This window comes from Mixophyes fleayi, chromosome 2, assembly GCF_038048845.1.
Source record: "Mixophyes fleayi isolate aMixFle1 chromosome 2, aMixFle1.hap1, whole genome shotgun sequence".
Lineage (NCBI taxonomy): Eukaryota > Metazoa > Chordata > Amphibia > Anura > Limnodynastidae > Mixophyes > Mixophyes fleayi.
Genome location: NC_134403.1, coordinates 86,695,316 through 86,714,001, shown reverse-complemented (window position 1 = coordinate 86,714,001; position 18,686 = coordinate 86,695,316). Strand labels below are relative to the sequence as shown.

Genomic DNA, 18,686 nt, shown 5'->3' with positions numbered 1-18,686 from the left:
CAGGTCAAATAGCAATGGGGGAAGGCGTCTGCTCTGTCTTGAACCTTTTCTTATAGCAAATCTAGGCGAAAACATTCCTAAAAGTTTGACCCTAGCTGTAGGAGAAGAATACATAGCTACAGCCAGTGGTCGAAGTGGAATATTAGAAGTGGCGGTATAAAAAAATGTAATGGGAATTTAAGTCAATGGAATTTGATAGTTTTATAATGAAGGCAGTAGGAGAAGTGGTGGTATGGCATACCACCGTATACACCCCACTTCCACCACTGGCTACAACCCATTTTCAGATGTGTGGGTTAAAGTTGAATTTAAGAAGGATAAGGTAAATCCACTTTCAAAATACTCTAACAAAGGCTTTATCAGTGTCTAGTGAAAGAAGCATACTGAGGGTGTTGGAGATCGAGGCCTCAGTTGACCTGTTTTTCTGGGTAAAGGCTGATTAGTCCAGTTGAAGAAGCCATGTATTTTAAATATAGTGCCTACGATTTTGTTGAGTAGTTTAACATCTATGCTTTCCATATTGTGCTCAGTTGGACATTGGGCATCATCATCATTTATTTATATAGCGCCACTAATTCCGCAGCGCTGTACAGAGAACTCACTCACATCAGTCCCTGCCCCATTGGGGCTTACAGTCTAAATTCCCTAACATAGACACACACTCACACAGAGACACAGACAGAGAGGGAGAGACTAGGGTCAAATTTTGATAGCAGCCAATTAACCTACCAGTATTTTTTTGGAGTGTGGGAGGAAACCGGAGCACCCGGAGGAAACCCACGCAAACACAGGAAGAACATACAAACTCCACACAGATAAGGCCATGGTCGGGAATCGAACTCATGACCCCAGTGCTGTGAGGCAGAAGTGCTAACCACTAGGCTACTGTGGGCATGCTGTTTCTCTTAAATAAATCACACAATTTGTGTCAATGTTGCCAAAATGACACCACTGTGTAAGAGAAACTGGTTTAACTTCCATACTCTGGAATGAATGACACTCATCTGTAGACAGAGCTCTAAGCTAATTGGGGCATAGTCTGGCCATGTGATAGATCTACTGTATGTAGCTGGGATAGACTAATCAAGATATAGTGGATTCTGGAATACATAGCATGAGGGTAGGAGTACAAGGTATAGTTAAGCTAATTTGGATGTTCAAAGCTGCAAATATTGAGTAAGCTGTCAAGCAACGTCCACTAAAGCTCGGCAGGCCCTGCCTAGATTCTGTGCAGTGATAGTGGATTTATCAGATTCGAAACACATTACAGTATTGAAATCTTCTGCTAGACTCAGGACACCCTGAGAAAAGGCATTTATGGCAGTTAATATAATGTGAAGAAATTCAGGTATATTATTTTTAGTGGAAATATTGTGTAAAGCCTGTTAATGTGTTCTTCAGGCATAGAAGCATGAGGAAATTACTTGTTGTGGAGGTAAAATAAGAACCTTCTCTCTCTGAAGGACAGAGGGTTTATATAGTGTTATTATTGCAAACAGATTATGTCTGCCTAGAGTCCTTTTAATTATTTAATGCAATCATGTGCTTGCATGGTTTATTGAGGCCTTTGACATTTAGTGAAAGAATATATAATGTATGCACAGAAATGTAAGGGGGTTGGGAATGGGCTGAAGTTTAGAGTACCCATGAGATGCAAACATTTGTAGTAATAGGAGTGCTTGTGTCTGTCTGTGGGATATGCTGACAGTGAGGAGGGAAAAATAAGGGAGGCTCCTTTTGGCTGGAAGGGGGAGTAGACCAGCACTCTCCAGCTGGGATGCATAGTGAGTGATGGGGATGGTTAACCCCTATAGTAAACCTTGTTCTATCACTCATTATGACAAATGTCATAAGTATAAACCACCCAAATTTGGGCTCAATAAGTAGCCACTTGTTTCTATGTAATCAAATGGAGATGTCAAAATTACTTAATATCCAATAGAGGCACGAAAATATATAAACATAAATAATCATCTAAATACTATAAACTCCTGTCTTGCAATCCTAATTAATCATTGAGAATCTAGAGATATGTTAAATAAAATGGAACCACATTAACAGAGTAAGTCATACAGCAAAAACTGCAACATTAATTATGGAACAAAACATAAAATAGTTGATATTGTCAGTTTCCAGATTTAACTGGCAGCTGCGGGCTAGAATCTATCTCTGTGCAATTTAAGCATTAAGAACCCAGGAACATGAGTGAAATAAGGTGGAACCAAATTAACAGGTTAAACCGGCGGTTCCCAAACTGTGCGCCGCGGCTCCCTGGGGTGCCGCGGCGCTGTCACAGGGGAGCCGCGATCGCCCTAGAAAAAAAAAGAAAAAAGAAGAAAAAAAAAAAAAGAACAAAAAAAAATAATTACCCATCATCCAGCGCCGGATCCTCCTCCTCACTGACTGCCGGGCGTGACCTCATCATGTCCGGCAGCCTTAGTGAGGAGCAGCAAGACGTAAGGGAAGAAGGTAAGTAAAGAAGAGTGAAGGGGGGCACTGAGAGAGACGCTGAAGGAGGACAGAGAGAGGCTGAAGGGGGACACAGGCTGAAGGAGGACAGAGAGACACTGAAGGAAGGGGACAGAGAGACGCTAAAGGAGGAGGGCAGAGAGAGAGACGCTAAAGGAGGAGGGCAGAGAGAGAGACGCTAAAGGAGGAGGGCAGAGAGAGAGACGCTAAAGGAGGAGGGCAGAGAGAGAGACGCTAAAGGAGGAGGGCAGAGAGAGAGACGCTAAAGGAGGAGGGCAGAGAGAGAGACGCTAAAGGAGGGGGACACAGGGTGTGAGATGGCGAAGAGGGCGACACAGGGTGTGAGATGGCGAAGAGGGGGACACAGGGTGTGAGATGGCGAAGAGGGGGACACAGGGTGTGAGATGGCAAAGAGGGGGACACAGGGTGTGAGATGGCGAAGAGGGGGACACAGGGTGTGAGATGGCGAAGAGGGGGACACAGGGTGTGAGATGGCGAAGAGGGGGACACAGGGTGTGAGATGGCGAAGAGGGGGACACAGGGTGTGAGATGGCGAAGAGGGGGACACAGGGTGTGAGATGGCGAAGAGGGGGACACAGGGTGTGAGATGGCGAAGAGGGGGACACAGGGTGTGAGATGGCGAAGAGGGGGACACAGGGTGTGAGATGGAGAATGGGATACAGAGTGATATGATAAAGGGGCACAATGTGATGGTGAAGGGGTCTAAATACATCTTACGTCATTTTGACCCAACTACTTAAAAAACGGGACTACCCAGTAATAATTTTTGCTTAGGCGTGCCATGGAAAAATTATGGTGACCCTGAGGGTGCCTCAACCTGAGAAAGTTTGGTAACTACTGGGTTAAACCATATAGCAAGAACCATTGATTTCAACATTAAATATGATTTATGTCATATTGCAACCTTACATATAGAAGGAATCTGGTAGCTGTGGATTAGAGTATGTCTCTGTGCAGTTAGATCATCTTCTTGAGACTCAATGAGTTAGCCTTAGAAAGGTGTAAGGTTTAGCTTGGGTTCACAATCTCCTGCCCAGTGGGAGATATGCTGGTTGGTGAAGATCCATGCTGACCGCTTCCTGAAGCTTCCCATAGGGCTCTTGGGGTTCTACTGAAAGCACAGGAAGATGTTGATTATGAGGTCAGGGAGGCTGCGATGCCCAGAGGTCACAGAAAAGCATTAGCTTCAGCTGGGAGCATTTTGTAATCCACCGCACTGCACAATTAGCTACAATGGGAAGCCCCAACAAAATGGAATGTCCTCTACGTATAGATATGTTGTGACTGAGCACAGCGATGTCCTTTTAGATAGATATGATGGTGCCAGATATTAGTATACCACCAAGGTTGCTTTTCTGTAGGTAAAAAGGTTACGGACTGCAGCAAGGAAGGATTATTGTTCCATATAATAGTGTAGCCTGAGGGTGACATCCCTCAGCAAACTACCTGCTATAGCTTCAGGTTTAATACTTCTTAATGTCATGGAAAAACTTCTGTGGGTAGATTTGCATCTCCTCTCTGTGCACTGACTTTGGAATCTGTTTTATCTTAGGTTGCTTATCTGTGTTTTCAGCAGCTTATGGTAGACTTTTTCCAGGTCTGCAAGCAAGGTCCCCTGCCATCATATCTGGCCTGTCCTATAACCCAGCCAGTATTTTAGCATAACCATGTGTGTGTGTATATATATATATATATATATATATATATATATATATATATATATATATATATAATCATCACATCTATCCTGCTTCCAACACAGAAACTACAAGACCTGACTGTTCACTTGCTGCCTAATATATTTCAACCCTTGCTTGACAGATGCCATTGTAACGAGATAATCAACGCTATTCACTTCACCTGTCAGCGGTGGTAATGTTGTGGCTGATCATTGTGTGTAATATATATATATATATATATATATATATATATATACACACACACACACACACACACACACACACACACGCACATTCACTGGCTTGCTCTCTCCGCCAAAGACCAAGAGGAAACATAAAACTATAATTTCAGCAATGATTTTGCCGCAGATATCTGCTAAATGTGAGAGGGGAGGAGGCGTTTGTTAATTGGGAACTTAAGGGATATCTTTGGCTACTATATGATGTCTATTGGATATAATGAGCACTGGAAAATTGTATGTGTGTGTTACACGAGTCCTTTTTTTTCTTTTGTTTGAAAATGTCGTTTAACATTGTAATAACATTTATTAACATTAAGATTCATATTTGGTTTATAGATATATGTATTTATCTAGCTGGTATTTAGTCATTTAGAGTTGTATATTTGGGTCCCCCTAGTGTTACATTACCCAACGTGCAGATAAAAAGACATTTTCACAGTTTAGTGGTGCAACAAGGTATGTTTATTACACCTTCTGTTTTATAATAAAGAAAAAAAAAAGAAAAAAAGGAATAGTAACAAACAGTACAATAACAGTTTAAATAAATGGTGCATCTTTTCACACAATGGGACAGGAGAAGAATATAAAGAGATGAAATATTGGGAAACAGGAGTAAAGTGGCTGAAGAGGACCAGACATAATGAAGATGTTAAAGATATTATTTTACTGGCATCCTAAATCACCAATACAGCATATGTACCTCTATGTAAACACATCACCTTTATTGTACATTAATTAATAAAACGTGATCATGTTGAATAAAAATGCACATAAAGTATTTGTTCTTTGACGGGTCAATTTAAAAGTAGAACATTGATTTTTGTGAGTTACAATAAATTTCCTTATCATGCTTACTCTAGAGTCTAGACAAATCTGGAATTTCATTTGTTTCAGAGCTGCATCTAAAAGACAATACAGAGTTAGATTGTAAATTTGTTCCTCATCTTTTTATTGGCGAGATGGCTTCTCAGTAAGGTTCAGTAGGCAGCACTAACGCCATCTTCTCAAAAGTGGTACTCTAGTCCAGAAACACACAATTTCTGGTTCTAGACCCAATGTGGGGGTGCCAAAATCTGGATTATGGCTCCCTGACTATTAGATGTGCAGTATGTTCTATTGTAGACCTCCTTCTGGGGAATCTGGTGGAACACCAACACTTTGGGCCCAGCTAAAAACAAACAAAAAAAACACAACAAATACTAAAAAAGTTGAGCACCACTGCACTAGTCCACATTCTGAACAAACTGAATGAACATAACACAACCATTGTTTAAAAAAAAAATAAAAAAAAAATTGTATATCTCTACATCCTGAAGAAAAACAATGATAAACTCAGGTTTGGGAGATGCTTTGTTGAACCATTTTACATAATTCTATGGCCAATATTAAATTTCATCTTGATTTAAGAAAAACAATGATACTCCCGCAAATGTTAATGCAAATAAGCGTTCTCTGTGCAGAATAGCTTATAGTCAAGTTGAATAGTCATAGAAATAACTTACTGCATTATAGCACAGTCCTCTAATTGCAGACTGTTATGGCTTACACTATTAAGAGACGTAGAGGACAAATTTCAAATTATGGCAGAATACAGGATCCATTTACCAAATATTCTGTCAAATCCAGTACAAAAAAATGAATCCTACTATACAAGTTAAAATTGTTCAGAAGAGTAAACTGTAATAAATATTTTCTGTATTTTAGACTTGGTGCATCCCTAAACTTATTGCAGTTCTCATGTCTATTCTAGTTACAATACTATGGACGAGATTCATTCAACATGATGTTAGTGCTGAGAACCCAGAAAAAAAACAATGTTTCCATTGATTTAAATTACATGGATCAATGATTGAATATACAGCCAAGACGTCACATCTCAGTAAACTCACCCATTCTAACAATCATGGGATTGTGGGTAAGTTTATCATAATTAAGGAATCCTATTATAAATCTGATTTTTATTAACTACGAGATTCGAGACAAACAAATGTAACAGTGCCTACTGCAGAGTGACCCTGGATATCCGTACACCATGATGCTTCTATGAAGATGTAATGTCAGTTTCATATAAAAGAATACATGTTACTCTGTTTTAGTAGATTGATTATTTTCCTTCCACAAGTCTTTGGGTCATCACTAACAGCCTTACAGCATGTGAGAGAGTTCTGATTTTCAATTCTCTAAGAAGAAACAGATTAATGCAATTTAAGATACTCATTATTGCTTTATATTGTAGTAGGTGCACATTGAAGCACTGCTCACAAATCTCAGCTGCCTTGTGGTCCATCAGCCTACTATATAGACATCTGTCCCAGCAGCAAAATGCATTATTTGAATAGACATGGCATGACAATAATTCCACAATTACCATATGTGGCACTCCACTATACATGGGTCTTTGGGTGCTAAAAGATATATACCACATGTACGTCTGTAGGTTGTATCTATTTTATGAAACTATAGTCCTTATGTAAGTGTCATGGAGTAAAAAAAATGCTCAAAAACAGATCCCAAAAAATAGGTGTCCTGTGAGGAGTCAGAAACAAACTAAATTCTGGAAAAATTACCATCACATGATATTCTAAAAATCCCACCAATGGTACACTGACTGACTGACTGGGAAACAACGAAAAGAGGAAAATGCTAAATATGTCCTCTGGCAATCTAGCCCATGATGAAATGCCTTCAGCTTTTTTTAGGTCTTCTACAAGTCTAGTTCCAGGTCCTCTATCTCTTCCTCTATTGCTTTCCTCCGGGACAACTTTTCTAACTGCTCTTTGGACGGTTGCTTGATCTCTCCAGAGTCTATTTTCTGCTGCAGGTCCTCCACCTGCCGAAGCTTCTTACGCAGGTTCTTGATTTTCTTTGCCTTCTCAGCTGCTGGATTTTCATTTGCTGCCTTGTCCTTTTGCACTGTGGTTTCTGAAATGTTCACCCTCTCCAGTTCCTGTCTGGTCTCATCCACTGCTTCCCGCTCACCTTTGTCTTGCTTTCTTTTCTCTTTGCGTTTAATATTCCTTTTTGCTGTTTTAGACAAAGTGGATTCTGCATCTCCCTTGGTGGACTGCTGTGTCTTGTTAGTGGGGGACTCTGTGTGACTTAGGCCGGGAGGAAGTGAAGGCTTGCTTTTGAAAAACTTGACATACTTGTTTTCATAACTATAGGAAGAAAAAAAAAAATCCATATGAAAACAGTGCAGAACATTTATATAACAAAAAAACAAAACCCAACAACTTTATGACTTTGCAGAAAACCAGAAATCTTTGATAACCAAATCACTCTGGCCCTAGTGGTTAGACTAGGTTTCTGTTCCAGATTTGTTGGCAATAACTTTGTATTTACTCCACTCAACTGAATGCTACATTGTTTTATTGGGAAAGTGATGGCTTTCATTTAATAGTATACAACAAAAATGTTTGTATGCAACAGGTATTAAACATAGGAAAAAAAAGACAAAAATAGAAATTAGGTTTCGGCAACGGCATCACCAAACTTATTTACTGCAGGGATATCAAATAGGTGCACTTTGTGCATATATTTGCCAGTTGCAGTGACAAAAATAAAGTGTGTGTGTGTTTATCCTATAAATTCTACCGGTATCAGTTTTCAATTTTCACTGCACTAATATTTAGTGTAAAATGAATATATTAGAAATATATAGAGTAATGACTAATAGATCTATTTTACATAGACCCATTAAAGCTGCCCGACAGATGGAACCAGGTTAAGACCTCTCTGGTAAATCCTCTCTGAGATCATAGGTTTTCCCCATCTACGGTAGAATCACCTAGCACATTCTGCAATAGCTGTACACACTGTACGGTAGAATCACCTAGCACATTCTGCAATAGCTGTACACACTGTACGGTAGAATCACCTAGCACATTCTGCAATAGCTGTACACACTGTACGGTAGAATCACCTAGCGCATTCTGCAATAGCTGTACACACTGTACGGTAGAATCACCTAGCGCATTCTGCAATAGCTGTACACACTGTACGGTAGAATCACCTAGCGCATTCTGCAATAGCTGTACACACTGTACGGTAGAATCACCTAGCACATTCTGCAATAGCTGTACACACTGTACGGTAGAATCACCTAGCGCATTCTGCAATAGCTGTACACACTGTACGGTAGAATCACCTAGCACATTCTGCCATAGCTGTACACACTGTACGGTAGAATCACCTAGCGCATTCTGCAATAGCTGTACACACTGTACGGTAGAATCACCTAGCGCATTCTGCAATAGCTGTACACACTGTACGGTAGAATCACCTAGTACATTCTGTAATAGCTGTACACACTGTACAGTAGAATCACCTAGCGCATTCTGCAATAGCTGTACACACTGTACGGTAGAATCACCTAGCGCATTCTGCAATAGCTGTACACACTGTTGGGTTTGAATGTTTTGTACAGTGCTCAGAGAGCTAGGAACCAACTAATCGGCCTTTGCCCCAATCACTAGACCTGAGCAGCCGCCATCTTTTTAGGATATTTATAATCTTTCAGTAAGAGAAGTTTGCTACTGTGGATATTTTATAAGTGTCCACTTGTCAAATAGAGATGATGAAATATATACGTAAAAGTATGCAATACTGGAAAGTAGGCTCTAATCTTTTGGAGCCCCTGTGTTTAATATATAATAGCATTTTAAATTATCGGTGATTGAGTACAGTTTAAATTAGCAGGAAGAAGATGGTATTAATGTAGTTTGTACGTCTGTCTCAGAACATTGGACAGTTAGTACTGTGACTTATCTTCCATGTCTAGTGCCACACAACATGTCCTTGATCATATACATCCATTTTACAGGATCCGACATTAGATGCATTTTGCAATGTCAAATACGTACACAGGAACTTCTTCTTGGGGGACATAGCCCTCCTTTACTTTCCTCTGCTTTCTCCAGGTGCCATCTGGACGCTGAGTGGCCGCTATGTACTTCCCTTTAAGGAGAAAAACAAAAACAAAACTTTATTAGAAGATCAATATTAAATATTACATATTTGTTTTACTTATAATCAACATATGGTTTTATAAATAGGTGTGCATAATTATTGTAGACTTAATAGTTACAAAGTATATTACATATTTCTTTCACTAAATAGAATATTAAAGCAATCATCTAAGAAGCATAATTATTCAAGGTCTGTAAAAGGCTTTAAATAGCCAATTACTGCTTCCGACAGAGATTGGACAGGAAAAGTACAAAAAGTGCAACCTTCTGTGCACAGATCTCTCCTTCCCCCTTTTTAACCTTGTCCTGTCTGATCACTCTCCAAAGCAGCAATATGCTTTTAAAGAAAGGGGATGGAGATGAAAATTGTTGGAAATGTACAACATCTTTATGACTTATACACACAATGAAGCATACCCGAGTCCTAACTGCTGTCCCAATTCAGTGAATGCACCTATGTGTACATAGCTAAAGGCATGAGATTGTCTCCACTTACAGTAAAACATGCTAATCTCTATACAGCCCTACGAATACCCCCCCCCCCCCCCCACCCCCCACCCCTCACCAAAGTCTACATTTCCTTGTATACTGTTCTGTTACACAGGTACCAGCCAGAATACTGAGAACAAAATATTTACTCATCAGTTCCTGTGACTTAAAAAGTAGAAGAAAGGGAAGCAGCAAGGGTCTAGTAGAAGAATTGTTAGTTAGGTTTGGAGGAATACTATAGTAACATTTAGTAAATCAGAAATAAACAACTGTGATAATCAATAGGCCAGCCTAAAGAACCTATACAGCTCTATTTTCATCCAATATATACAGCCAGAAAAGTCACCACACACTAAATACTACAAATCAAATTCACATTTCTAAACTTGGATAATCGCACTGTGGCAGAAGGAATACAAATCAGTGAGAGACTCAAACTGGGAGGATTAAATATACTATATTGTCAAGTGGTCACACATATCCTTACTACGTGAATATGCAAAAATGTTATGGGGTTTAAAATATGCATCCAAAGATGGTAAATTAAAAACATTTATCCTGCATTCTCATAACCAAACCACATCCTAATAAAATGCAGTACATAGAGATCATGTTACATAATACTGGGCCTTTCAAACCATCCATAATGATACAATAAAATAGGCTATTAAAAGACGCTAAAAGTATGCAAACAAATAGGAAGTGCTAAGAAGAAAGCGGATGTACATAATGATCTATGTCAATATAAAGCAAATGCATCAATCCTCTGATATATCTGTTTCTGCAATGCAAATAATCTAGATAGAACAGTGATGGGTTATCTAACAAACATTTCTCTATCACGGGGCATTTTAAAAACAACAAGCACAACAGGTTGATGGATGAAAACCTCTCTGCAAAATTGTGTTGTGCCTGTTCCAGGCTTACACCTAAGTTTCAGAAGCCAGTAGACAATAGGGTCACCCAGAAATCACTCTGGTCAGAGTTGTTTGTTATAGCTTATAACACATGTTTATTGGAATGCCTGCTGAAATGTTATTACAAAGTGGAGTCTCTTTCTTTGATTAAATGTGTTGTAACTTATTATGGATAGTAAGAGTAGTGTGTGGTGCTTTTAAAGGTCACAATACTGCCCTAGAAATGTATCAAGTTTCCCATCACTGTACCAATAAAGGACTTGCACAAGGCATGAAAAGAAACATTGTTAAATAAAAAAAACAAACATTGCATTTACAGACACACAGCTAGCTACAAATGAAAAGAACAACAAAATGTCATGATGATTTTTATAAACAGGATTGTTCTAGTAAAGGTATAAAACATTAATAGACAACCTGATAGTCTTTAGGTGCCGCATGAGTGGCCCTCTAGCCTTCAAAGGGCTGCACATTACCCTTTATCTAAGTTATAAGGTAAAACAATACATTTAATGAAAGAAAGAGACATCTGTCTGTAATTACTTATCTATAGGCATTTTAAACAAGTGTTGCAAGCTATAACTAACAAATCTGACAATAAAAGCAGGAAGAGCTGGGGGCCCCAAGGCTAGGAGGGCCGCCTGCTGCCCATCACTGGTATAAATGAAGAGTTTTCTGTTGACATATGATGTGCAGGCCCAATGCTGGCCTCCTTTTCATGTAGCACATAGAATGAAAATGACCTGCATTTAGGTGCATCTTGTCTGCAAGTAATTAATTGATGTATAGACATTAAGCACTTGAATTTTTAATGACTGGTTGTAAGAGTAGTTTAACATAAGCAAATGACATGTTTTGTAGGGCAGCATGATCTTTATAAATAGGTCAGGCTAAAGCATCATTGATCGTATAAAGGAATGGACAGCCAATGCCCATGGGCTTTGTTGAATTAGGTGCGATTAAACACAGACATGAGAGAATATGATGTGCATTCACTATAGAGATGGCAACACCAATATCCCAGGAACCTTGCTGGATCTCTGCTGACAGTGACCGATATGTATGGTTCTTACCCCGCTGATTGCTGCACATAGCTGTGTGAAAACAAATTACTTCTATGCTGTTGTTTTTTTTTTCTTTACAGGCAGCCACCATCGTGTTTCTATTAAGTTAGATCATTTTTGTTGTGTGTCTAATGCATACTTGTTGCAGCTCTTAGGGATGGCTCCCCAAGCTATGAGTCCCAAGTATTCTGGATAAAAACAAAAGACCAAATAAACACATAGGCTTTATACACACAAATGCAGACTAATGCTAAGTGTGCGCCGTGCATGTGGAGACCCAAATATATGAATTTACTGGGATTAGAAATATGTGTTGATTTATTGTGCATGGTTGTATGCATTACATGGAGTTTACAAACATGAAGTTTTACTTATTTGCTCTTGTTCCCAATATCTTCGTGGAGACCTTGAAGAGTCCCAGGAGATTACAGTTAGTCACCCCTATATATACCATTATTAGATCCAATGGAGCTGGGAACCAACAGTAACTGTGACTATTAGAACCAGTTTAGCATGGATGTAATAATGTCTACTTCAGACCTCTGACTTACTCTAGGGAATCCTTTGTAACAAATTTAAAAATAAATAAATAAAATGTCATGCCTGCCCTTGCACTGATACCCTGGTGCTTGCATGTCCAAATTCAACTTTAAACCATGAATGCAATGATCAGAAGGCCAGGAACCATTTACCATTGTGGAAGTAAGTCCTGCTGCAGAGTGGTACCACAAAACATAATAATCTGTCAAATAACATGTGAAAAGACATAATAAATGTGAAAAAAATAAGTTGGCACATCTATATGTGGGGACATTTGTAACCCATGGATGCACACCCAGGAAAAAAGTGGGCTATAACATCCCTGGCCACAGGGCTTAACACAATATTTTTATTGACAGAAATCAGTCATAGTTAAACACTTTTCCTAAAATAGAACAAACCTGTCAAAGTAAAGACGCAAGGTATCTGTTTAGGGGGACATTATTAATGTTATTATTGTTGAAAAAAAGAAATAAATATGGTACTTTTATAGCACAGTTGACAGATTATTAAAAAAAACACACATCATAAAGCAGCCTATAAAATATACAACTTCAAGGGGTGCTCACTATAGAGCGTGGCAAACCCACAATAAAATATAAATGTCAAAAAGCAAAATGTTTTAAATGTGTGTGTGTGTGTATATATGTATGAAAAGGCTTATAGCATATTTTGCCTGCTGCAAGCATTGGTTAAGTACCCAATGTTTATCAGATAGCACGTTCAACTATAAGAAACTATATGTTCAAAGTTTTGGAGAATCAGCATTCTTTGTCCCTGAAGAAAGATCTATCTATTCAGCATGGCTGCTGTACAACCACATTGGTAAACAATGTTAGTTGCGGTAAACAACCAAACAGCAATGCAAGCAGGAACTCCTGCAGAGAACAATGATGCTGCTCATTTAAACCGGTTTTCTGTCATGACCAATCAAATGTTATGACATCAGATTTTGATTAGGTTTGAACCCCCACTCCCATATAAATCATAAGGATGACACAGGTGGCCTGCCAGTTAAGTCTTCTACTGTTTCTTTGAGAAAGAGGTTACAAGTGGTAGAATTGTGTTTTTACTTGGGAATACATAACATATTGGCTCTACACATGGTCCATATTGTTGCTGTTCAACCCATTTTCAGTAGCATTGTTCTGGGACCCCAAAATAGGTAGTTTCCAATGGAATGTATTTTATATCGGAAAACCAGGGTGACCCCAAATAGAGGCCCTAGACCTCACCTGCGATCCCTGCTCACAGGATCTGCACCTCTAGTCCAGTTAACAAACTACCTGTATTACGATATATGTCACATGACCAATAAATGGCTCTTGTGAAAACTGCTTTATCATGCTCTAAAGGTATTCATTTCTGGCAGAAGATAACATTGTAGTGTCTTGTGGATTGAATTTCATTTCAATGAACCTGCATCTACAAATGACAAGGTTCACATAATTTATTCACTATGCTCCGCAGGGCACAGCTATATGTACAAACTAGAGATGGGCGGGTCCGGTTCTCCGAGAACCGAACCCACCCGAACTTTGGGTATCCGAGTACCGAGCTGAGCAGCTCGGTACTCTCCCGCCAATTCCGAATCCAAATCGAGGCCGAACGTCATTGTGACGTCGTCGGATCTCGGGACTCGGTTCTCGCGATACTTCAACTTTATAAATACACGCCTCCACAGCAATCCATCGCCATTTGACAGAGGGAGAGAGCAGGGTGTAGTCATAGGCTAATTAGAGCAGGGACAGAGAAAGAATACAATATTGTTCTTGCAATTGCTCTAACCAAAATCGCTAGTGCAGAGAGGAGGATAGAGGTTTATTATTTTTTCTTCATATTTGGCACTCCCCAGCGCTTTTGGGTTGTCCCCCATAATTGTGCATTAATATTTCTGGCTGTCAAAAGTCATATCTGTCAGCAGTATCTACTCAATAAATGTTAGCACTCCTCAGTGTTTTTGGGGTGTCCTCTCTAATTGTGCATTAATATTTCTGGCTGTCAAAAGTCATATCTGTCAGCAGTATCTACTCAATAATTTTAAGCACTCCTCAGTGTTTTTGGGGTGTCCTCTCTAATTGTGCATTAATATTTCTGGCTGTCAAAAGTCATATCTGTCAGCAGTATCTACTCAATAAATGTTAGCACTCCTCAGTGTTTTTGGGGTGTCCTCTCTAATTGTGCATTAATATTTCTGGCTGTCAAAAGTCATATCTGTCAGCAGTATCTACTCAATAATTTTAAGCACTCCTCAGTGTTTTTGGGGTGTCCTCTCTAATTGTGCATTAATATTTCTGGCTGTCAAAAGTCATATCTGTCAGCAGTATCTACTCAATAATTTTAAGCACTCCTCAGTGTTTTTGGGGTGTCCTCTCTAATTGTGCATTAATATTTCTGGCTGTCAAAAGTCATATCTGTCAGCAGTATCTACTCAATAAATTTTAGCACTCCTCTGTGTTTTTGGGGTGTCCTCCCTAATTGTGCATTAATATTTCTGGCTGTCAAAAGTCATATCTGTCAGCAGTATCTACTCAATAAATGTTAGCACTCCTCAGTGTTTTTGGGGTGTCCTCTCTAATTGTGCATTAATATTTCTGGCTGTCAAAAGTCATATCTGTCAGCAGTATCTACTCAATAAATTTTAGCACTCCTCTGTGTTTTTGGGGTGTCCTCCCTAATTGTGCATTAATATTTCTGGCTGTCAAAAGTCATATCTGTCAGCAGTATCTACTCAATAATTTGTAGCACTCCTCAGTGTTTTTGGGGTGTCCTCCCTAATTGTGCATTAATATTTCTGGCTGTCAAAAGTCATATCTGTCAGCAGTATCTACTCAATAATTTGTAGCACTCCTCAGTGTTTTTGGGGTGTCCTCCCTAATTGTGCATTAATATTTCTGGCTGTCAAAAGTCATATCTGTCAGCAGTATCTACTCAATAATTTGTAGCACTCCTCAGTGTTTTTGGGGTGTCCTCCCTAATTGTGCATTAATATTTCTGGCTGTCAAAAGTCATATCTGTCAGCAGTATCTACTCAATAATTTTTAGCACTCCTCAGTGTTTTTGGGGTGTCCTCCCTAATTGTGCATTAATATTTCTGGCTGTCAAAAGTCATATCTGTCAGCAGTATCTACTCAATAATTTTTAGCACTCCTCAGTGGTTTGCGCTCAGAATGGATTCAAAGCAGTCCACATATGATCTAAATGAGCAACCAGGTTCTGTCACCAGTCCTGATGTTAGTGTTCCCAGTACGTCATCTGGCCAAGGCGATGTCAAACAACAGAGTGTTTTCAAATTAGTGCAAAAAACAAAAACCAAAAAAAAATTTACTGTATTGAAGCGAAAAAGAAGTGTAACTGAGCAAAAGTTAAGTGACGATAAAAAAAAAATTGCAAGCATGCCATTCTACACACGCAGTGGCAAAGAGAGAATGAGGCCTTCACCTTTGGCTATTAGTGGCAGATCCCAAAAAGTTACCCAGGCTACAATTGGTGCACAACTACTGTTACGCGTCAAAGCTGAGCTGCAAGATACCAGTGAGGCATTACAGGAGAATATTTGCTCTGATTCACAAATGACAACAATCCCTGTGGAGAGTCCATCCAACAGTGGGATGTCTAATCGTGAGCATTCTGCTGATGTGTGCCTTAATAGCCCGAGTGTAGCCGGTGATACCCAAATTGAGGATGCCACTTTGGAATTAGAAGAGGATGAGGGGGAGATTTGTGTAGGCGACGAGGGCGCTAATGATGATGTTGATGATTATGATGCAGACAGATACCAAATTGCCTTTCTCAATTTCTATTTATATTCTAGATTATATAACGGCTGAATAGTTTTCTATTTTACTCCTAGTGGAGAGAGGATCTGATGCAGACAGATACCAAACTGCCTTTGTCCATTTCAATTTATATTGTACAGTCTATAATGGCTGAATTTTTTAGTATTTTATACAAGTGGAGGGGGGGCTAGAGAGACAGAAACCAAACTGGCTTTCTCCATGTCAATTAATATTGTACAGTCTATAATGGCTGAATTTTTTGGTATTTTATACAAGTGGAGGGGGGCCTAGAGAGACAGAGTGACCCCAAACTGTCTTTCTCCATGTCAATTAATATTGTACAGTCTATAATGGCTGAATTTTTTAGTATTTTATACAAGTGGAGGGGGGCCTAGAGAGACAGAAACCAAACTGGCTTTCTCCATGTCAATTAATATTGTACAGTCTATAATGGCTGAATTTTTTGCTATTTTATACAAGTGGAGGGGGGCCTTGAGAGACAGAAAGCAAACTGGCTTTTTCCATTTCTTTACATATTTAACTATAAGTGTAGGGTGTAATATACATTCAAAGACGATGGCTGCATTGCCAATATGCATAGATGGAGAGGAAGACAATCTGTTTTGTGTGTAGAATAGGCCTACCAACGAAGAATTAAACTGTTTTTTTGGATGATTTATTACCTCAACAATTAGATTACTTGTCTCTAAAACAGTTGGAGCACTAAATTGGGTTAATTTAGGCCCAAAAACATGGATTTTCCCAAAAAATAGCAAAACAAAACCAAACAAAACCAAAACCAAAACCAAAACACGCAATGGCGGTTTTGCAAAACCAAAACCAAAACCAAAACACGACGGTAATCCAGATCCAAAACCGAATCCAAAACCAAAACACGGGGGTCAGTGACCATCTCTAGTACAAACACACATACCACTGACCACCAATATTAGGTAATATTAGGTAAACACTGTAGGTGACTAGACATTGTAGTAAAGAGAAATAGATAACATTGTGAAATAGGCAATTTTTCAAAATTTGGTATAGTCATTTTTATTGTATACATTTTGTAAGCGATATTACAAGCACATTTTTTCTTGTATCCATGAAAATGAATGAAGACACAATTAGGTTTACACTTTTAGATAAAGGATTTTAGAAGTTTATTAAAGTATGCCTTTTTAACATGGAGGCAAAGATAATATACTAGTAGCCCTCAAGTAAAAGTAGAAGTCCCAGCATGCTCTGCCAGTTGGAGGCTGCAAAAGCATTCTGGGACTTGTACTTCCACTGTCACTGGAGAAACACAAGCTGCCTAAAATCCAAAACAATCACAATCAGGTTACATTCTTGAAACAAGTCCTTTATCCTTTCAACTTTCCACATACAATGTTCACTCTAAAATTGACCTACACAATAAGATAAATTGCTCCTAAATCAATTTGCATAGACCGTGCAATCAGATGCCATAACAAAATGTGATTATGTATAACCTTTGCTGTGATATAGAAAATTCTTTAAACTATTTTGACCATTTCTCCTCTTTTACACTTATCTTATTTTAATAGAGTCAATTAGTGCCATAATTTTCACATTGTAATGCACCAAAAATTAATCTCTATATTTACAGTCCCACAGTCTGTTTAAACGGAAAATTCTTCCTTCTGATGTTTGAGTTTCCGTTTACATACAGGAGTTTTGTTTTAAATATTATTTAAACGGGTATCTCAAATATTATTAAATCACTATTTAAAAGTGTATAACAGCATTGCAATATTTGGTTAGAGAAGAAATGATATTTACAATTGTCTGGTGCACAGTGCGGGATTTTGGCTGTTTTTGAATGTTGCAGGATTATGTCAGAAGGGGGTACGCGGCCAGACCATACAATGATGGAGGCAGGGATGGATGGGAGCACACTATGCACAATAAGACCGACTATACTACACAGGGCAGCGTGGGTGCCAATCAACACAGGGAAAAACAACAGTAGCCTTATTGTAGCTGCAAGACAGTGGTGATCCAAGCAATCATTTACCTTTCTCGGTGCCACACTCACCGGATTCATCGGTCACATAGGGAGTCGCCATCTTGGTCCTCTCACCACGTTTACTTCCGCCCCTGTTCAGTTGGGAGTCGGAACGTAACAACAGGGGGAAGATGCAAAGAGAGGAAGAGATGTCTGGATGAGTGACAGGGTTGGTGAGCGGGCAGCAATCTGCTATACAGAATTGTGTGAGAGAACAGAGGCCATCGCCAGGGCCGCCGATAGGGGGCGGGTACTAGTTGCCCTGGCCCGGTCCGGGCCCTCACTGCCGGCTGGTTTATTGTTTTTTTTATTTAAACTTGATTTTTTTTTCTTTCGTCTTTTTTTTTCGGGACCGAGGAAGGGGGAGGATTTTGACTCAGCCCCCGCCCCCTTTGTTGGTGGAGTTTTGCCAAAGGGATGTAACACTTCACAGACAGTATCCGTGAAGAAATATCGAACACAACATTATGTTCTGTTCTAGACGCTTTCA

General features: G+C 39.3%; 1 protein-coding gene across 2 annotated transcripts; it reads right to left on the bottom strand.

The window, feature by feature from the left end:
- Positions 1–4,850: 4,850 nt before the first annotated feature.
- On the bottom strand, positions 4,851–18,441 carry PYM1 (PYM1 exon junction complex associated factor). 2 transcript variants are annotated; one of them, XM_075199531.1, is made up of 3 exons: positions 18,227–18,441; positions 9,274–9,367; positions 4,851–7,569 (listed from the first exon to the last, which is right to left on the bottom strand). In XM_075199531.1, exons 1-3 carry the CDS (start codon positions 18,255–18,257, stop codon positions 7,116–7,118), a joined length of 579 nt encoding a protein of 192 aa, XP_075055632.1. In that variant the 5' UTR covers positions 18,258–18,441; the 3' UTR covers positions 4,851–7,115. The 2 variants fall into 2 exon arrangements, with proteins under 2 accessions (XP_075055632.1, XP_075055631.1); XM_075199530.1 differs by having other exon boundaries at positions 18,206–18,355.
- Between the last annotated feature and the right edge of the window lie 245 nt (positions 18,442–18,686).